This window comes from Actinia tenebrosa, unplaced genomic scaffold (genome assembly GCF_029948245.1).
Source record: "Actinia tenebrosa isolate PJP-AT-01 unplaced genomic scaffold, QUT_ActTen_1.0 PGA_scaffold0__85_contigs__length_37466705, whole genome shotgun sequence".
NCBI lineage: Eukaryota > Metazoa > Cnidaria > Anthozoa > Actiniaria > Actiniidae > Actinia > Actinia tenebrosa.
This window is the reverse complement of record NW_028292569.1, coordinates 22915910-22935453: the sequence shown is the minus strand read 5'-3', so window position 1 is coordinate 22935453 and position 19544 is coordinate 22915910. Positions and strand designations below refer to the sequence as shown.

General features: G+C 37.6%; 2 protein-coding genes across 3 annotated transcripts in view; one reads left to right on the top strand and one right to left on the bottom strand.

The window, feature by feature from the left end:
• LOC116300724 (uncharacterized) overlaps positions 1-10853 on the top strand; it is a 32268-nt gene extending 21415 nt beyond the window's left edge. Inside the window, exons 23-40 of the mRNA XM_031709641.2 lie at positions 524-704; positions 1037-1271; positions 1574-1765; positions 2472-2576; positions 2838-2942; positions 3456-3657; positions 4435-4568; positions 4800-4913; positions 5205-5245; positions 5504-5669; positions 6248-6402; positions 6765-6891; positions 7053-7238; positions 7786-7955; positions 8456-8525; positions 8637-8811; positions 9184-9249; positions 9399-10853. Of these exons, the coding sequence (XP_031565501.1) occupies positions 524-704; positions 1037-1271; positions 1574-1765; positions 2472-2576; positions 2838-2942; positions 3456-3657; positions 4435-4568; positions 4800-4913; positions 5205-5245; positions 5504-5669; positions 6248-6402; positions 6765-6891; positions 7053-7238; positions 7786-7955; positions 8456-8525; positions 8637-8811; positions 9184-9249; positions 9399-9637 (2663 nt within the window). The 3' untranslated portion in view covers positions 9638-10853. The remainder of the gene's footprint in view (positions 1-523; positions 705-1036; positions 1272-1573; positions 1766-2471; positions 2577-2837; positions 2943-3455; positions 3658-4434; positions 4569-4799; positions 4914-5204; positions 5246-5503; positions 5670-6247; positions 6403-6764; positions 6892-7052; positions 7239-7785; positions 7956-8455; positions 8526-8636; positions 8812-9183; positions 9250-9398) is intronic.
• LOC116300722 (thioredoxin domain-containing protein 5) lies at positions 10691-19441 on the bottom strand. 2 transcript variants are annotated; one of them, XM_031709638.2, is made up of 12 exons: positions 19265-19440; positions 17659-17752; positions 17246-17304; positions 16549-16645; positions 15999-16111; positions 15352-15436; positions 14946-15032; positions 14651-14830; positions 14445-14527; positions 13779-13866; positions 13452-13493; positions 10691-12710 (listed from the first exon to the last, which is right to left on the bottom strand). In XM_031709638.2, exons 1-12 carry the CDS (start codon positions 19405-19407, stop codon positions 12585-12587), a joined length of 1197 nt encoding a protein of 398 aa, XP_031565498.2. In that variant the 5' UTR covers positions 19408-19440; the 3' UTR covers positions 10691-12584. The 2 variants fall into 2 exon arrangements, 1 of the variants encoding a protein (XP_031565498.2); XR_004197649.2 differs by having other exon boundaries at positions 12589-12710; positions 13199-13493; positions 19265-19441.
• Positions 19442-19544: the final 103 nt, after the last annotated feature.

The following is a 19544-nucleotide window of genomic DNA, read 5'->3' as shown; positions in this document are numbered from 1 at the left end:
GTAATGCTCAAGTTACAAGGGAGATTACCTCCAGAAACAATGTGAACAACTCACTGCGCATGTCGAGGAAATCAAGAACAATCACCCAACACTTGTCGACACCATGCTTGGCTGAAGAAAACAAGTAAATACATAAATAATTTTAAAGAAATGTATTGTTGAATCGAAATTAGGACTAACTTTTCGTTGACATTTTGTACCCTAATGCAAATTAATCCTTTAAATTGCATGTAGCAATGATAACAGTAGTAATGATTATTTGAAGCAATATTTAAAACAACGCGCTAGATTATTTGGTAACATTCTCGTTTACACAGCCAGCCTTTCTTTTGGCCCTCGCCAATAAACAAGTTGCACATTCTTCACATTGTAGTTGACTTTTGCAAACAATCATGCTCTTAAACTAGGCTAAACCGGGTTAAAGGAATCGCGGTATGTGCCAAACGCGAAACCGACTATTATGGGTGAAAAATAGTGTTTTCCCTTTTCCATGTTAATCCATTAAGTATTTTTCGTTTTGCAGCGTCTAGTGCAGGAAAACATATCTTGGTTATGTGTGATGGATGCAATCAGCAGCCTGTTCTTGGTATTCGTTGGAAATGTATGACGTGTGATAACTATGATCTCTGTACAAGCTGTTACATGGCAGATACCCATGACTTGGAGTGTGTGTTTTCTCGGATGGAATACCAAAATGGACAACGGTGAGTCAAACATTCGCTTAATCGTGGAATAGACTTCTTTAGCATAGACATAATGTTTTCCCATTTCAAACCACGTGTCATTCTCTTGAGAATAAGATTGTAAGATTGTAGCATTTAAGTTGTATCCATATTCATATCTTCTCATGCCCAACTATTAAGCAAGGAAATGATACTTTTGGGAAATTAAAGACACGTCGTCTGAAACAGGAAAAAATTACGCCCAAGGTAAAGAGGCCTATTAAGGATTCATTCTACGTTGCGTGCGACAGCGTTTTCAACAGATGTAAAGTGAAATAGATATAAGTTGATCTGTGGATCGATGTTTAATCTAGTGTTCCAGTTGGCAAACGCGAAGGTGCGACAAAAATCCAAGCAAGAGGTACTTTTAGTGGTGCAAGAGTAGAAAGAGGACCTGATTGGCGCTGGGGAGCACAAGATGGTGGTCCAGGTGGAAAGGGAACCGTGGTAGAAACAAGAAGCTGGAAGAATGGAGCTAAAAATAGTGTTTCAGTCAAATGGGACAGAAGTAACAAGGAGAATGTGTACAGGCTCGGTTTTAAAGGAAAGGTAATATTTGTGTTTCTTTTGCCCGTTCACGTGTTCCATTTCCTTCCTTCGTTTGTTCGTTCGTTCGATCATTCGTTCGATCGTTTGTTTATACGTTCGTTCGATCGGTTCATCTAGATATGTTCGTTCGTTCATACGTTCCGTAGTTCGTTCCTCCTTTACTCCGTTCGTTTGATCGTTCCTTCATACGTTCCGTAGTTCGTTCCTCCTTTACTCCGTTCGTTCGATCATTCTTTCATATATGTTCGTTCGTCCGTTCGATCGTTCCTTAAAGTAACTCTTTTTTCAATAAATCTGTTTAGGTCGATATACTATCAACTACACCAGAAACCGGAGGCTTTTACTATAGGGACCACCTGCCAGGACTACGAGTACGAGCCAAGAAGACGGCCAGACAAAGTCAAGACAAAGACAAAGTCAAGGTTAACGTCACAAAGGATGAGCTGATGGAGTTAGCTGAAGGCCATGGAGGATGGAATGATGACATGGAAAAGGTATATAAACCACCTCTGATTACTTCTTAATAGTCTAAAGCAATTTGTACGTTAGTTTGTTGTTGGTATAGCCTTCGTGCAGCCCGACTTTAATGAGAACAAATAGAATCTAAGAATTCTGTACTAAATAGGTTATAAATTGTAAAGTATAGATTGCAGTACTTAAGAAAAAACGTTGTCATACGAAAATAGAACATTAGTGATTTAGTAAAAAAACAAAAGAAGATCACTGAAGCTGAATTTTTACTTTTGTCTTTTAATGTCTTCATTTCTCTCAAAATTACTAATGTTATATTCTTGTATGACAACCTTCTTGCAAGTAGGTGTATATATATATAGTAATATAGTAATATAGTAATATATATACACACACACTTGATTGCAAAAAGGTTGTAGTAGATATTTATACATATATCTAATGAGATGCAAGATATCAAATGAGATGCAGAAAGTAAAAAAGTAACTTATTTGGTCTTATTTATCTTCTATTGTATCATACACATTAGTATTGCACAAAGTCAAGTTAAAGTATTTTCCACAAAATGTGGTGGCTAAGCAATCGTATTTAGGCGTGCTTTACATTATGCATCTCATTTGATATATTGTATCTCATTAGGTATATGTATAAATGTATACTACAACCTTTCTGCAATCAAGTATATATATATATACCTTATATGCCTTACTTTCTTTTGAATCTTTCCAGTATATTCAAAAAATCGGTGTTGTCCATGACTTTACCAAGTCTGGTGACGTCATTGTAGATTACGATGGTACAAAGTTTCGGTTCGCCCCACAAGCACTCGCCAAGGTAACCTGAGAAAGAGAGGAAAAAATTTTATATAACGATTAAAAATCCCTCTCCGTCTTTAAGCTTTTAATGACCTTGTTTACGGCCATCCTGGCTATCGTCAGGGTCTGACAAAAAAGTAAAGGAATCGATACCGTGATATTCTACATGCCCGAGTGTCAGCAAATATTAGACAATAACAATATCTTTTGTATCGTTTCTTTTATATCGAGGCTAGTATATATTTTCATCTTGTGATGATTTGTTATTTATTTTATTTAGATCCGTCATTATAAAGCTGGTGATAAAGTGTTGGTTAGTGAAGACATGGATATGGTGAAGAAACTGCAAGATGGACACGGTGGATGGAACCACAGAATGAAAACGGTACAGTATAGGATGGGATGGGATGAATGGATAGATAGATAGATGACTGCAAGGGATGGGAGAACATAGAATGACATTTTCTGATAGATGGATGGCCCATGGATGGCAGGATGGATGGATGGATTGTCCATGGATGGATGGATGGATAGGTGGATTGTCCATGGATGGATGGATGGATGGATGGATGGATGGATGGATGGATGGATGGATGGATGGATGGATGGATGGATGGATGGATGGATGGATGGATAGGTGGATTGTCCATGGATGGATGGATGGATGGATGGATGGATGGATGGATAGGTGGATTGTCCATGGATGGATGGATGGATGGATGGATGGATGGATGGATGGATGGATGGATGGATGGATGGATGGATGGATGGATGGATGGATGGATGGATGGATGGATGGATGGATGGATGGATGGATGAAAGACATACCACGAATTCAAAATCACCATTCTTTTTTTAAAATGCCCATATAACCAACAAGTTACTCTCTCTTTTTCAGATGTTGGGAAAGATAGGCACGGTGAAGAAAGTTGACAGCGACAATGACGTGATCATAAAAGTGGATGACAAAACCTGGATGGTAAACGCCGCCATCTTGACTCTACACGAGGCAGCTGCAGACGGAGAAGTGGAAGAAGATAGTGATGACGATGATGAAGATCCACTACAAGCACTCTTAAAGCAGCACGCTCTCAAGAAACGTCAGTATCTTGAAGTAAAAATGTTAATGATCATTAGTCTTTTAAAAGTAGTAAATCCTGTTCTTGTATTAAAATACTTCAGAGGTGGCGTGCGTCCCTTCTCATGAAAATAAAAAGACCAAAAAACATTGCTGCCATACATGTAGGCAGTCATAGACCTTTTCTGAGATAACGAACATGCTGCATTCTGGTCTAGCTTCGCTACGAATATATTTTGCTCATCATGCCATATATGATGTTGCTTGTAACGAAGAAGGCCCATGACAAAATACTTCCAATATGTTAATGATGTGACGTCAAAGGAGGCATATACGTTTGTCATCATTCGTAAATTGAGACATTGATTATTATGAGAAAACAAATTTGCCATAACCTTTCTATAAACCCTGAGTAAGAAAATGATGTTTTATACAGTATATTTGACTGTCCCAGAAAAGTTTTGAATATTTAATAATGCCTTCTTTGACATCACAGTCATTAACATATTGGAAGAATATACCTTGATATCCCCAAGTTGCATCATTCAAATTGTATACAAATATTTTACCATTTAACTCTTCACTTCATGCAAAATCATCACTGAAAATATTGAGTTATAGAAGCAACATGGCGACTATGACGTCAAATGCACCATAAGATTCGTTTTACCCTCTAAACTAAACTACGTAGACTAATGTCGAAATTATTTTGGAGAGAGGCAAATAGGGAATGTTTTTATCCATGGTGTATTTGAGAGCGTACCTTGACTCAGACTTGCCTTGCTTAATCGTGTTACAGTATTGGCAGATGCAGTATTGACAGATGTATTCTCGGGAATGTTTACTGGGAACGAGAAGAAACAGAAAGAAGATGATGAAGGACTGGCTCTCGTGCAAGCTGCAGCTCATGGTCACTTGTCACATGTCACTCGATGAACGCCCTGAACTGGTAGGCATTATACCTTATATCAAGACAAAACCTATTTTGGTCTGCATAAATATTTTCATGACGTGTCTCTAATAAAGTAAAAAGAGGACTCAAAACAAACCAGCGCACCCCACCCCCTCCCCCCGTAGATGAGCTATCTAATTCCGCAAGTGCTATCAAGAAGCACTGTAAAGTCATAAAATCAACTACTCGGCGTACCTTTGATTATTTTCCAGGTAAATTATAAGTCGTCACTGATTGAAAAGACCTGTCTGCACCATGCATGCCACAGCGGTTACTGTGACATTATCCAGCTACTGCTGGAGAAGAACGCTGATACTTCAATCAAGGTACCAAAGATCTGCGACATATATCTACATTGAAAGGAAGAAATCTTCATAAGAAACATGTTTGAAAGTGGATGAAGAATGGGAGCAGGGCAGCTATGTTGTAGAACAGGATGCAAACTTTGTACCAAAATATTTATTATCCGTTACATTGCTGTACCCACGTGACATCCCCCTCCCAGCCCACCCCCTCCCCCTCCCCCAAAGATCTGCACTCAGGCTTTTTCTCTACTGCTGATGTTTTGCGTACATGAGATAAATTGAATTAACCTGTTTTTTAATCGTTCTTTTTAGGATGGACAAGGATACACAGCCATCCATCACGCAGCTTATGGGTATGCGATGAGGCGAAACTTTCTGTTGGTATTTGTGCTATGAACCTTTCTCGAATTTGTGACCACGAAACAATATGCTTCCAAGTCGAGCACCTGATATTTTCATACATTTGATGTCATTTGTCAAGTTTAGCCTTGACTTTGAACCATTGTCGTATTAAGGGGTTCAAGCCATGGTTTCCAACGCGTCCGAACATGTTTACTTTTGAGAGATTTTTTTGACGGAAAATCAGAGACTTTATTTTTGTCTTTTTTTAGAGATAAAAGCGGCGAAGCAATGAAATTAATGATTGCGCACGGGGTGGATCCGAACATCGCTGAGAAGGATACCAAATGCACACCATTACATCTGGCTGTCAAAGAATCGAATGACAATGCTGTTAGGATACTGGTGCAGACAGCTACTTGTGATGTTAATCTGCAGGTAAATCAAATAGTCAACCTATCTTTCAGCATGATCTAGTGAGAGGCTGTATTAGCCATTCTGAGATTGAGGAAAAGACTGGGTTGAGTTCGCATTACAGTGCATTGTGGGACTGTTCTAATGTGCATATTTTTAAATAGGCGTCTAGGTTTCGTCCCCTAAAACAATACCAAAAAACATTGCAAATACAACTTGAGCAAGTCTTTTATTCAACCTCGGAATGGCTAACACATGAAGGTAGGCCTCGTTAGCCTTGGCCTTAAATTTCTGGCTCGTGCGCACAGTAGACTTGACTCTGGACCCTTTATGTCATAAGCAAATTAAAACCAATCGTTCCTCTTAAAATCAAGAATCAATTTGACTTTGAAAATATGAGTGGAAGTAATCTCTCAATTAACTAGCCTTCATATTTGTAGTGTGCATTAATCCCAATGACACTGTAGAAATGAACTGAAATGAAGACATAGCCGCCATGTTTGATGATATGACAAAAGACACCAAGACCACATCTTTCGTTCAAGTCAATCAACATGGCGGCTATGACATCACAAGTACCCAAGAATACTTGATTATTATAGGACGTAATTGGAGAAACGCCCCTGCACCACGCCATATCAAAACGAAATAACAACATTCTTGACTTGATCTTGGACGCGCCGAAAATAAACCTCACGCTGAAAAACAAAAGTGGATTCAACTTCCTGCACTTGGCAGCGTACAAAGGCAACTCATAGTAAGTACAGATGGACACAAAGTAGACTTTTTTCAAATTCGTAAATTACCGCTTTATTCCTAGATAATAGACTCATTTACTCAGTTGGGAAAAGCCTCATTTCAGCGTCAGAATATTCACTAATACCAACGGTAAAGTAAAGAATGCACAACTTCAAAAATACATACACTTTGAAATTCCAAGGACCTTCACTGGAACACAACTATTCTGCACAAAATCGAGGCTAACCCTGCGAAAATGAATCTGCAGTCAAGGAACACAGCGATAATATACGAATTCGAAAAAGGAATATTTCGTAAGCATCTTCAAAAGTTGTGTTAAATCCTCAAGTACAAAACTACCATGGGTTTATTTATCAATAGTGCTACAAGAAAATTACTTGCCAAGTCTCCAGAGTTGGTGAACGTGCCCAAAGAAGATGGTTTCACGTCTTTGCACTTGGCCGCTGTCAATGATCACTGTGACATTGCTGAAATCATCCTGGCACAGGTAAGTCTTGTATGCCTGTACGACGTTCTGACCTTTTCCATTATATCTAGAAAAATATTTAAGTGCAATCAGTATGTATGGGTAATTCGCAATAGACCATTTTTGAGTTCCAAATTACCACTATGTTCCAATTTAACCAATGAAAAATGTACGTTTTCTAGGATGATTGTAAGGTCGACTGTCGCACGAAAAACGACCAAACACCACTGATGTTAGCCGTACATGAAGGATACCTGAAGATGGTCAAGATCTTAGAGCAGCACGGGGCAGACGTCAACGCAGTTGATGAGGATGGTGATACACCTCTTCACGTCTCTCTTATGCGCGAGAAAATAAGAATTGGCTCGGTAATAATTACATACATAAATCATAAGCCATCTTTCTGCGACCTAGACAACTCTCAAACGGACGTGTCTTTGGATTCTGTCAATTAAAAGATTACTATCTAAGACCGTTGTAAAATAGTAAACCAAACTTTACCTTGGGGGTAATGTTTTCCCATTTCGGACCACTTGTTATTTAGAGTATCATTTCCTCGTTTAACGATAGCTAATGAGACGATATATGAATATGGATACAACTCCGTCAAAGAATCTTATTCTCATAATACATGGTCTGAAAAACTTGCACTGACCTAAGTTAAAGACTGAGGTCTAATTGATACTAGTGGATGGAAACCCAAGTACGAGCAAATATACCGCATCTAGAGCTGTGTGGGTCGCAGAAACTTGGAAAGCTCCCTGATAATCTAGTGTGCTCTGAAGGTCGATTATTGCGAGCCTAAGGTAACCATGAAAACAGTGACAGTTTATACGCAGAGATATCCGCGTGTTCCTAACGACCCTGAGAGATGGTCCTAACATTAACCCAACATTTATCCAACATATTTTACAGCTGCTTGGTCTGTTTGGTAAGAGCACTAGTTCGTACACAGAGATATCACGGTACTTGATATCGCATGGTGCTAATGTACGTCAACCTAATCAGGCTGGCAAGACTCCCATGGAATACGGTGAAGGCACCAAAGCTGAACCTGACCTCAAGAAAGCCTTTGAAGAGACCAAGTAAGTACCGATCAGTATAGTATCAGGAGCATATCAAGTGGTGATGGCTTAGCAGCACGCTTTTTCCGTGCATCTCAAAACATTTTTCGCGACTTCAAGAAGAACAGCTAAGAATTATGGCTGGAAATCTGCAGTCGAACAAATCATACCAGCAAAAAGTTGTCAGGTGTACTAAAGATTTCAATCCGAAAAAATTCAAGAAAAAATAAAGTTGATAATGAAATGGCTTCTCATGTTCTTATGCATCTTACCTAATGGTACACGATGGTAAGAGTGTACGTTATGCCTTAACACTTGTCATCTATGTTAGATCTCATCTATGTGCAATGATTACATTGCTAGACGTTGCATCAAGGTTCTTTCGTAATATATTCTCGCGAAAAACGTCTTGGGTTTACTGAGTTACAAGAGACTCTTGTGTTGACGTTCGTTTGTAGACTTTATATGCAAATGCTATTTGCCGACTACCTGTAAGATGTATTTATATCTGCTTTCTCCAGGGTAAAGGAAGAGAAAAAACCAACTGGAAGTGAAAAAATGAATATAGTTAATAACTTTGCAAGCAAAAAAGTAAGTCAAATGAGAGATAATCGATAAACAAAAAAATTCAGTGATAGATGTGAAATACTTTGTCATGCAATCTTACCTTGAACTGAAATAAATATTCTTGTGTATTTTCAGGAAGAAGACACTGCGCAGGCCAGCGAACCAACGGCCACTCGTTCAATAGATGGGTTTAAAAATGCACAGACACTGGAAGCTAAAAAGGTGAAAACTGAGAGGACTTGTTTGATTTGCATCGATGGTGAAGCAGACGTTGTATTCAAGCCATGTGGACACACTGTCCTGTGTAAAGGTACTGGAACATTGCACGCATACCTCTATGCGCGATTGCCGCTTTCATGCATCTCGTCATCGTTATAGGGTTAGGAATGCCTTAACCCTTTTTATTGCGCAGAAGCTACGTCAGGAATGCATGCATAAGCAATGACATGGCTTGTTTGAACTTTGAACCTCCTCTCCATGTTTTTGCGCCTGGGACGCATTAACATTATAGTGGCTTCAGATTTCGTTTTTGCGCACTGCATCAAAGACGCATGCTAGATGGTTTCAGGTACCAGTAACATTCAAATTGCACATCTCATCTACGGAAGGTACTTGTAAGACATGCCTTAACACTGAAATGGCTTTCCCATTTTCTTGTGCATCTCATCTATTCGCATTGTAGGGTGCTCTGTTCGAGCTAAACGCTGTCCAGAATGCAAGCAACCGGTGATGAACAAGACAACTGAAGGTAAGTCAACAAAGACAATCAATTTAGGATATTTAAAATTCCCTTTCATTTAATCAGAAAAAAACTAAAAATATCTACTTGCCAAAGTCATTCGCAAATTCGTATCTCAACGAGGATTTCAGTTCCAGATTCAAATATTTTCCTTCTAGATGGAAAAAAAGTACCTCCTAAAGTCGAAAAAGAGGACATGGACGCGAAAGAAAAGTTGCAATCAACGGAGAAAAAGCTAAAGAAACTCGAGGAGATGGTAACTTGCTGTGTATGTCTGGAAAGGAAGAAAAATATCATCTTCTCATGCGGGCATGGCGCATGTCAGGTCTGCGCTGAACATCTTAGTGTTTGTGCAATCTGCAAAAAGGAAATCCAAAAGAAAATAGCCATATTCTAAGCGATCTCTGGGGTGGGCTCCCTGTGCACTCCGAAAACAAGGCCATGGAAGTAACTGGTTCCCTGCTAGAACAGTCCTATTCCTTTTTTTACAAATAAAAAGAAAGACTCCCCCTGCACATCAAGGTAGAATTAGGACTGCTAGCAGAGAACCATGTTGGATATTAGAGTTTTAGATTCACATTTTTTCTTCCAACAAACGTTAAATTTGACCACGTTTTCATCGTTTCTCTGCATTTCACTTTACCTTTTGCATACAGTACCTCCTCAACAAAGATTTTGGCGATTTTAGAAGTTTTCACTGATAGTTAACTTTTCACGTTTCACATTTGTCGTATACGAGATTCTAAAACTCTCTAATGACGAAAAACGATAACGACTACAACAGCAGCAACCATGACAACCACAACGATGACACCAACAACAGCAACAACAACAACGATGACATGAACACCACCAACAACAACGATTACACCAACAACAAAAAAGCATGCAACAGCTTGCCCGTCCAATCTCTAGATTAACCGCTCTTAAATTAAAACTACGTAATTTCTTGATAGATTAACTTGAACCTGCTAACCAAATTGAAGAATTTTATTCTAATTTAAAACTTTCGTTTCCGAGAGCCGTATGTTAGGTGATGATGATAATGATAACTTATGATGATGATGATGATAGTTTCTGCTAGTCACGATACATAGACAAGTTTTTAGTCATTCTTTTAACATTGCAAAAAACTTTAGATTATTACATGATTATTTTAAGAGTATAGATAGAGTGCACGCACTAAAACCGTGAACATTAAATAGTACTAATTAGTACTATTTCATACAGAATCCTTTGTTTTCTATTGTTTAATTATCACTATTTAGTGCTAAAAATTAGTATTTGTTTCACGGATTTAGTGTGAGCACTCTATTAGGGTTTTCTAGTAAAGGTGCATAGACATGTTTAAGGTAATTCAGAGGAATAGTAAGTCAAGTTTTCCCCCTATCTTTTATTCATTTTAGCTCAGTATTATAGGAGCTTCTGATTTATTGTTATATTGCAAATAGTTTTAGTAACTTAGGATTCCAGAATTGTTTGTAAATTAGGTTTTCATGATAGTTCCATAGGTTACGCATGGCACCATATGAGGTCTGGATGTAAATATGCATTCAGAAGTTTAATAAACTACATAATACTAAAAACAAGACTGAAAAAAAAAAAAAATACAATGATAACCCGTGTTTTAGTAACCCATCATATCATTCCCTTGGGTATAGTTTCTTTCTTTAATCAATAACAAACACCATCTGCTTTAACTTACAAAGAACATATCAACAAGTGACTCATATAATTTCAGTATCTAGACTTCCTCTCCGCACCCCTCCTCCACCCCCTCCCCCCAGGAAAATCCTAGATCCTCTCTCCCTTTCCATGTGATTTATCGTAATGTCAATCATATAGAAAGATGACTTTTGGGTCCACCATGAAAAGCAGGTTTTAATTGCTTATGATTCAGTAGAATCATTCATTAGGGTTTTTAAAATGGTTAATGGTTTATTGAGGAATAATTTCATATAATTGTCCTTTACAATCCATTCAATTTAAAAGGTTTAATTTATGGGTAGTTCTAAAAAATACTGTTGCCTAGCAAGCATAAAATTATGCAAAACAGTTTTATTGGTATTTTAGTATACATAATATCAGACAGATTTTATGTATACTGATATATAATTATGATGTATTTTATGCTCAAAAACTTAAGAACTTGGAGGCAACATGGTGGTGTGGTCATAGCCTCTTCCAACCCGGTGAGTCCCGCTGTGGCCACTAGCTGAGACTGTATTTGTCCTGGTTTCTGATTAGTTCAAACTCAGTTTCTCGACCATGCTTGTAAATAGCCAACTGCTTTGCATCCTTGCCAGTTGGGATTTTTACCGGCGTTTGCATTGCTACGCGGCCACCCCAGACAAAAATCGCGACGTGCACTTTGCAATAGACTGCCGTCAATCAAACAAGTTGACGTCATTTACACGCGTTTGGATCGGCCCGGATAGGCCCGGTGAGTGTGGCTCATAATACTTGTAAACAATCGAACAAAGTTTTGGCGCCTTTTGAATCACACGCGCGTGTAAATGGCTTCAACGTGTTTGATTGACGGCAGTCTATTGCAAAGTGCACGTTGCGATTTTTGTCTGGGGTGGCCGCGTAGCAATGCAAATGGCGGTAAAGCACTTTGTTTCTTATCATTCGTTCATTTCAGTTTCATTTCAGTGTTCCTAATTAGTTGCACAAACTAAATACATCGACACTTAAATAAAAGTTAAAACTTTCATTTAAATGTCGATGTATTTAGTTTATGGAACTAATTAGGGAAAATTAAAATTTTATTTGCCTGATAAGAGAGAATATGGCAGATATATGGGATGTTTAAAATGAGAGAAAAATAAAGAGGAGTGGGAGATGAAGAAGAAATGGGATGAAAAAAGTAGAGAAGTAGTCTAAAGAAAAGAAGAGAAAAAGGAATGGGAAAAGTGGATGGAGGAGTAAAGAGATAGAAGTGGGAAACAGATGAAAGGAAAAGAGGATGGGAAAAATTGGGAGAAAAAGGTAAGGGTCAAACAAGTGAATGTTAGTAAAATTTAAGATTCCCACTGCCTCATTCAAACTGCTTGTGATCTCTTGAGTTTTGTTATTCAACGAATTCCCTTTTATTTGGGATCTTTATCATATCAATAATAACAATATTTATAATTTATAAAACTATTTACAGTCAAGGCTGCTGGTAGTGCCTGCCTTTATCTCAGCACCAGAGTTTTAACCATACTTAACTTTAGCTCTTGCAAAAAAAAAAAAGAAAAGAAAAAAAAATCAGGCTTCACCCCCTCCCCCTCCCCCAAGGGATATTTTCCTTAAGATAGAGAATGCTGAGAGTAAGATAACATTAGTATGAAGTTTTATATCTATAATTCTTCTTTGTCATGGTGTTGCATCACAAACCTATACAAACTTTCCAAGTCTCTGTTGCCATTGTATTCTTGTTTTGGTTGACCATCTTTGAAGAGAGTGAGGGTGGGGTAACCGTTAATCTGAAGAGGAATAATATTTAAATATGTTGGCAGGATGTCTAGAAGAATTTATAGATTTTTTATGTCTGTGGAATCTTAGGACACATGGCAACATCACAGTTAAAATCAATGACATAACCTTTAAGCTAACCACAGTGAATGGAAATATTGACCATACAGAGTGAACATGCTTTGGTATACATGTAGCACTCTCATAATCATTACTCATCACTTGCTTACTATGAAATTTTCAGAGCTATATGAGACCTGTCTGGGTATGAAAAATGTGGTTTAAATGATTCAATAATGAAATGGACTCTGGCTCAACAAGTCTAGTTCTGCCTTTGATTGGTAGCCTAGATAAATGCAGCCAGATTAAGTGGGTGGCTGGACATCCCATACTAGGGGTAGATGGGTAGTAATACTTCTGGTCACTTTATACCACAGAAACCAGAATGTGCACTGGTGGCATAATGGTGAGTGAGTGAGAGAGTGTGCTTGCCTCTCACCAAGGCAACCTGGGTCGGATTCCCAAACTTGGTGCCATATGTGAGTAGAATTGCTTGTCAGGATTCTCTCCTGTGCTTCAAGGTTTTTTCTCTGGGTACTCTGGTTTTCCTCCCTCTGCAAAAATCAATTTGAATTTTAGTGGATGAAGAGCTAATCTGTAGAAATGCTACTGTTGATTCCCATTTCATTTTTTATTTTATGAGCTAGACCATAACCATATGTCCCTTAGCTCATGATCAGAATCTGACTTACCCCAAAGGTTTGACAGAGTTTTTCTTCAGCAGTGCAGTCCACCTAACATCAAACAAAAAGTAACACAAAATGAAATTTATACAAATAGACATATAATTGAGCTTCCTAAAAATCTCTCATCCACGCAAACCAAGATATTGTAATTTCTAATAATATACTATCAATTGAAACTCCTGAGGCCATTTCCAGACAACACCCTTCTGTCACCTGCTTACCACCACCCTCCCCCCCCCCCCCCCCCCCCCCCCTCCACAGAGTAAAACAGACACTCGACCACTCGACACTCATTCACCATTGAAAAAATACAACCAATAAATCAAATCTTACCCTGGCAATCTTTGGTCCTGCAGCTGTTTCAGCACATTTCTTGGCCAGTTGTTCCCAGGTTGGAGCAAGAATCTTACAATGTCTACACCTATTGTAATTATGAGACAGACTTTACCATACAATATTTGCAAAAATTTAACCATATCAAAAAGAGTCATTGTCCACAGCTGCCATGGAAACAGTGGGGGAGCTGCATGAGAAAATTAAGACAAACCTTTTTAAAGGTCATATTGTGTGTGCTGTTACTTAAGTAAAAAAGTCTGAATAGGCCATTATCAGCAGTAAGTATGGAAGGGTAATATTAATTCAAACTTAACTTAACTTTCAGTTTTCCCAACCCCTGAAATAACCTTTGGGCGGACAAAGTCAAGGCATTGCTAGTTAACTCATAAATTGATCATTAGGTTTTACAGAAAAAGGGAAATCAGGGAACCTGGAGAAAAACCCTTAATTCAAAGGAAAGACCTAACAAACTTCACTTTCCTTTATTGCCAGTTCCAAAAAATCAAAACGGAGGCCCCAGAGTTAAGAAGGGGCCTCAGAGGCCAGTGCACTTATTACACCAATCCCCTTGACACATTTGATTGATTGAGGCTTTTGAATCATATACCAAAGATACACTCTTACAGATACTAAACTACACAGTCTGACTGCAGCTCAACTCACCAAGGTGCATAGAACTTGACAAATGTGGTACCAAAGGAAACCAAGGAGTCAAAGTTGTTTTCATTCAGCTGATAAGGTTTAATCTTGAAAGTGATAGAAATAAAATTTAGATTAGAGACAATGACAATTTGATAATTACTTCATGACATTGTGACTTATAGCTCATTTTGTCTTGAGGACTAATTGCTAACTAGTATGTTACATACCATATCTTCTTCACTGTCTTCCGTAGCAGGTGGTGGTGGTTCTTCATTGGCTGAGTGGTCTACATGTTCAATAGTCGACTGTGTGCTGTCAGTTGTAGCTGGCCTGATATTGAAAGCTATCTGTGACATCACAAATGTCTCCAGCTCTTTTAATGCCCGTCCACCCGTGTATTGGTTTATCTATAAAAAATAATACATCATTAAAATAGTAATGCTGGTAGCTTATTATGGCCCATAGTTACAGTAAAATGTGAGACATGTAAGATATAATTATCTTTTACCAAATTAATTCTACCTCTTTTCCATCTTTAAAGAGCTTGAGTGTTGGGAATGCTTTCACATTATGCTGACTGCACTTTGCTCCTTCTGCTGTACAATCTATCTGTAATTATATTTATAATTATTGATTTTAAATTAAACCATTCTAACAAATTATCATTCTAAAGTGTATCAAATAAAATAAAAAAATATTTCAAGAGGCCTTTCCCACTAGCTGCATTCTTTTCCAAATTTTCTAGGGAGTCAAAGGTGAAAAAAAATAGCACATTAGCCTCAGTGGGGTCATTATATTCGGTCTCAGGTTTGATTGTTTGACTTTGATCAGCCAAGAGGGTGTTCAGGGTTTGATCTGTGAGTTAGCTTAACCCCAATTTAGATCATTCCAGACATTGATTAGAGCATGGTGACAGTGTTTGTTATACCTTTGCAATCGATATATCAGGCGAGTCTTTGTATTTGGTTGCCAGGGACTCCCAGATAGGTGCAAGCTTGATGCAGTGGATACACCTTAGGAAAATAGAAATAAAGTTATTTATATTTAAAGTCGAGTCCATTATCTCAAATCCCAGGTATCTCAAACCTTCCATTATCTTCTACTAAATGATAACTAATGCAGGGGAGGCACAGCATTTTTAAAAGTGTGGGGGGAGGGGAGAGGGCATAAGCATGGGTGAACAAATAACCACGTTATCATGTACCACAATACAATACAATACAATATATTTGGCACCTTATACTTAAGAGTACATGGGTGTTTAGTACCAAATATATTATAGGTATATATATATACTATGTATTAGGTACTTTTCTTATTTCGTTTTCACAAATCAGCATACATTGATGAATGTATGCTGATATAGCTTTTTGTAGAGACGCTGATTTTGAATTGATAAAGAACAGAAAACGACTGTCAGCGCTCATGTATCCCAGCAGTGATTTAAAGGACTGAGAGGGGGGGTGTATTATTCCTGGATATCTCAACCTGGTTATTTTGAACCTTTTCTTCTGTCCCCAGGACGTTCAAGATCATTGGTGTGGCATAAAAAACATACATTATGTGGCAACATACCATGGAGCATAGAATTTAACAAAGTGTAGTCCTATTTCTGTTTGCTCATCAAAATTCTTCTTGGTCAAAACTTTGACATTGTTGACAACAGTGACTGAATCTTTATTGACAACCTGAAAATAAATAAAAAATAATTCAGTTTTAAAATCTACTCTGACCTTAACAGACAGTATAGTTTTGATTTATAAGCATGGATAGAGTAGTACAGTACTATGAGTCCTATAACAGAAAGATCCAAATGACAGGAAGGGACGGACCCAGAAATCTGAGAAGTGGGATAAAAAGTAGGCATTTGAGAAATCTTACCACTGAACTATGCAAAATGAAAACAGAGGAGGTCCAATCCAGGGGCATGCTCTCAAAGAAATTAAGTAAAAAAAAACTAATATGGTTCTCAAAAATGGTATTTGCTGCATTCTGGGGAACTTTTGGACAAAGAATGGTAAAAAAATGCATTCCAAACAGAAAGAGATCCAGCAGCTCCAATGCCTGATTTGATACTGTACACCCCTAACATGTGTCAGTCAAGTCAAAGGCTGACTTCATGTACCTCTTTAAATACCAGCTGGTTGACAAATTTCATGAATTCAGCAACACTTCTCTTCCCGTTATATCTCTTGGTGAATCCTTCATGATACAGTCGCAGGCTATCAAAATAATGGATAAATTACAATGAATGAAAAATTACATTTGGTTAATATATGACATATGCAAATAACAACAAAATATATGATGCATCAGAGGATACTTAACAATTATTCGCCGAAGGCAAAGTGAATATCAGGGAATATTTACCAAGACGCGAGTCTTCGAGCGACGAGGTAAATATTCTCCATAATTATTCACTGAGCCTGAGGCGAATAATTGTTTTAGCATATACCAACTTGTGTACAGAGTAACTTATTTTCATATATAATAATTCAATAAAAACAAACAAACAGAAACTTTTAGTTTGGGTGACAAATTCATGCACAACTTTTAGCAAAACTTTTAGCAAACTTTTAGCAAAACGTTTAGGCCATACTTCGTTGCCTTTTTAATATTTATAGGAATGGCATTTACTTTCATTTTTTCAATTTCCTCATCAGAATAATAGGAAACCTACTAATATGTCCTCCAAACTGAGCTGCATTTCGATGTGCTGCAAGGGGTCCCTGGGTCATTCCAGACAGACTGCCTCACAATTCAACCATAAATGACTCATAAACTAACAAGAGAGTTGCTCTTCATCTACACATAGTACTCACGTTGGATATGCTTTGATGTTTTGCTTAGCACATAAAGGAGTATCAGCTGTACAATCAACCTGCAAAACATTTAATGTTTTAAAATGAAAACCATAAAAAATTGATAATTGTGTACCTTTTATACCCCTATTCAAATGAGAATTTCAAATAAGAATGCATTTTCTGTACTGGATTTGTTTTCCTGAGATTAAAAGAAGCCACATTAGTTACTTCTACAGTGATTACCTTGTGATGTGCACTGTAAACTAACATGGAGCACCTGAATCCTTCAGGGCTCTGTTGTACGAAGAGTGGATATAGTGCTATTCAATGGATAAAGTCTTATCCAGTGGATAAGTCAATTTATCTGCCGAACATGGATCATTATCCATCATTATCTTTGCACAACCAGGTCCAGAAAGGGAAATTCTTACCTTAACAATGTTAATTGCATGTAGCTTATCTCGCTTTGCATATTGATCGGATAAATCATTCCATGCCGACATCATGTTCTTACAGTGTTCACACCTAACAAAATAACCTCCATTTCAGTATTTAAAAAAGTAAAAAAAAATTCCTTATTTAGGTGTCTAGCCATTCAAGCACTTTTACACCAATAGTCCATTTTCTCAAGATTGCGTGTGCATCCAAATTTAAAGAACTTGACAGACCTTGATACCAGAACATGAACTTTATGACGAGTATTGTCATGCATTGCTATTAATTATTTTTGGAAAAGGTTCCTTAAATCTATAATTCTTCTCTTGAATATAAAACTGGCTTCTCAATTTTAATGAATTTGTGTTTTTCAGTTTTGTGGCCGGGCAAGTTGGATGCACCAAAATGGTCTATTGGGGACACTTTTTCACTCACACATACTACCACTTCATTCAATATTCTATGCACACTACACTCAAATGAAGATTTTTATGGAGGGAGAAAACAAGAGAACTCAGAAAACTCTGAAACCTGTGTAGCATAGTAGGAGAGAACATACATCTAACAAACTCAATTCACATATGGTGTCTGCAGGGCTCAAACCAGTGACCCGAACCTTTGGAACCACGGTGGTTTAAGGCCATGGGTTGGTAGCATATGCCATTAATGCTACCCTTAATAACAATATCAATATTTAACAATTATTCGCTGAAGGTGAAGTGAATATCGGGGAATATTTACTAAGACGCGGGTCTTCGAGCAGCGAGGTAAATATTTCCGATATTCACTTAGGCAAATAATTATTTTAGTATAAATACACAGGTGATTCCTTCAAAAAAAGAAAAAAAGAAGATAAAAGGCATTTTTTCCCAGTAACAGCAACAAAGCAGCTGGCCGGCGCCATTTTGGATTATCGCTCGAGGTGATTATTGTGTGATAGTGTGAGTTTCTCGACCAATCAGCGCGCCAGATTTTCAATAATCACCCACCTGTGTATTTTTACTAAAATTTAATAATAATATCAATTATATTTAGATTCTTGATTCAAGCTAAGGGGTTTCCCTCTGAGGAGAAGTATTGGGTATCAAATGACCTCCATCTCATCCATATGTTAAGCTCTGATTGGCTGTAGTGATTGTAAATAATGAATGAGTTAGCTTGCAAAAACAAACTTGAGACTCCAAAGTGTATGAAAAGACACAGAACGAGATTATTATGAAAAGAAAGAAAATATGAAACATTTTAATGGAACATTTATTTTAGTTTTACTCTTACGCTTTAATAGAATAATTGAAATAACCTAAGTCAAAAAATAACCTTTACAAACTAAGCTTGATTAAAATTTTAATTTTACAAAATTAATCTCGCAGTTGATAAGATTGAAAAATCCAGAGGACATCACAAACAAAAGTAAAGTTTTCTATCTTAATAACAAAAATACGACTTATGCAACTAAGTGGTAGGTAAAATCTACCTATAAGCAAGACAAATACGAAAGGAAAATGTCTATATTGTACTTTTTTGAAAGTTTTCTTTCGTGTTTTTGACGGTGTTGGCCAAACTAACAAATTTGAATTAAAATTAATATTCATAAAGTCTTACCATGGCCCGTAGAACATCACAAAATGAGGACTTCTAAATACTTTATGTTCAAAGTTTATACCCGTTAATGTTGGGGCTTCTCCTTGAATGGAATAAGATATGAAAGGCAAAAAACACCAAACAACAAACCAAATGTCCGCCATCTTGAATGTAGCTAACACGTTGACTCAATAACACAGGGAGCCCAAAGGCTCAGGCTTGGATGCTGGTGGTCCCGGCCGATCCCCTCCTGGCCGATCCCGTAACATTTCCATCGGCTTTTTGCTATTCAAAACGCCTA

What these genes read in the sequence shown, in the direction of transcription:
- LOC116300722 (XM_031709638.2), bottom strand. Translation starts at nt 19,407, where the DNA reads ATGGCGGACATTTGGTTTGTTGTTTGGTGTTTTTTGCCTTTCATATCT. An exon ending in GTTAAATTCTATGCTCCATG is followed by an intron (nt 15,437 to 15,998) that starts GTATGTTGCCAC and finishes TATTTTCCTAAG; the next exon opens with GTGTATCCACTGCATCAAGC. An exon ending in AAGACAGTGAAGAAGATATG is followed by an intron (nt 14,528 to 14,650) that starts GTATGTAACATA and finishes ATCACTTTCAAG; the next exon opens with ATTAAACCTTATCAGCTGAA.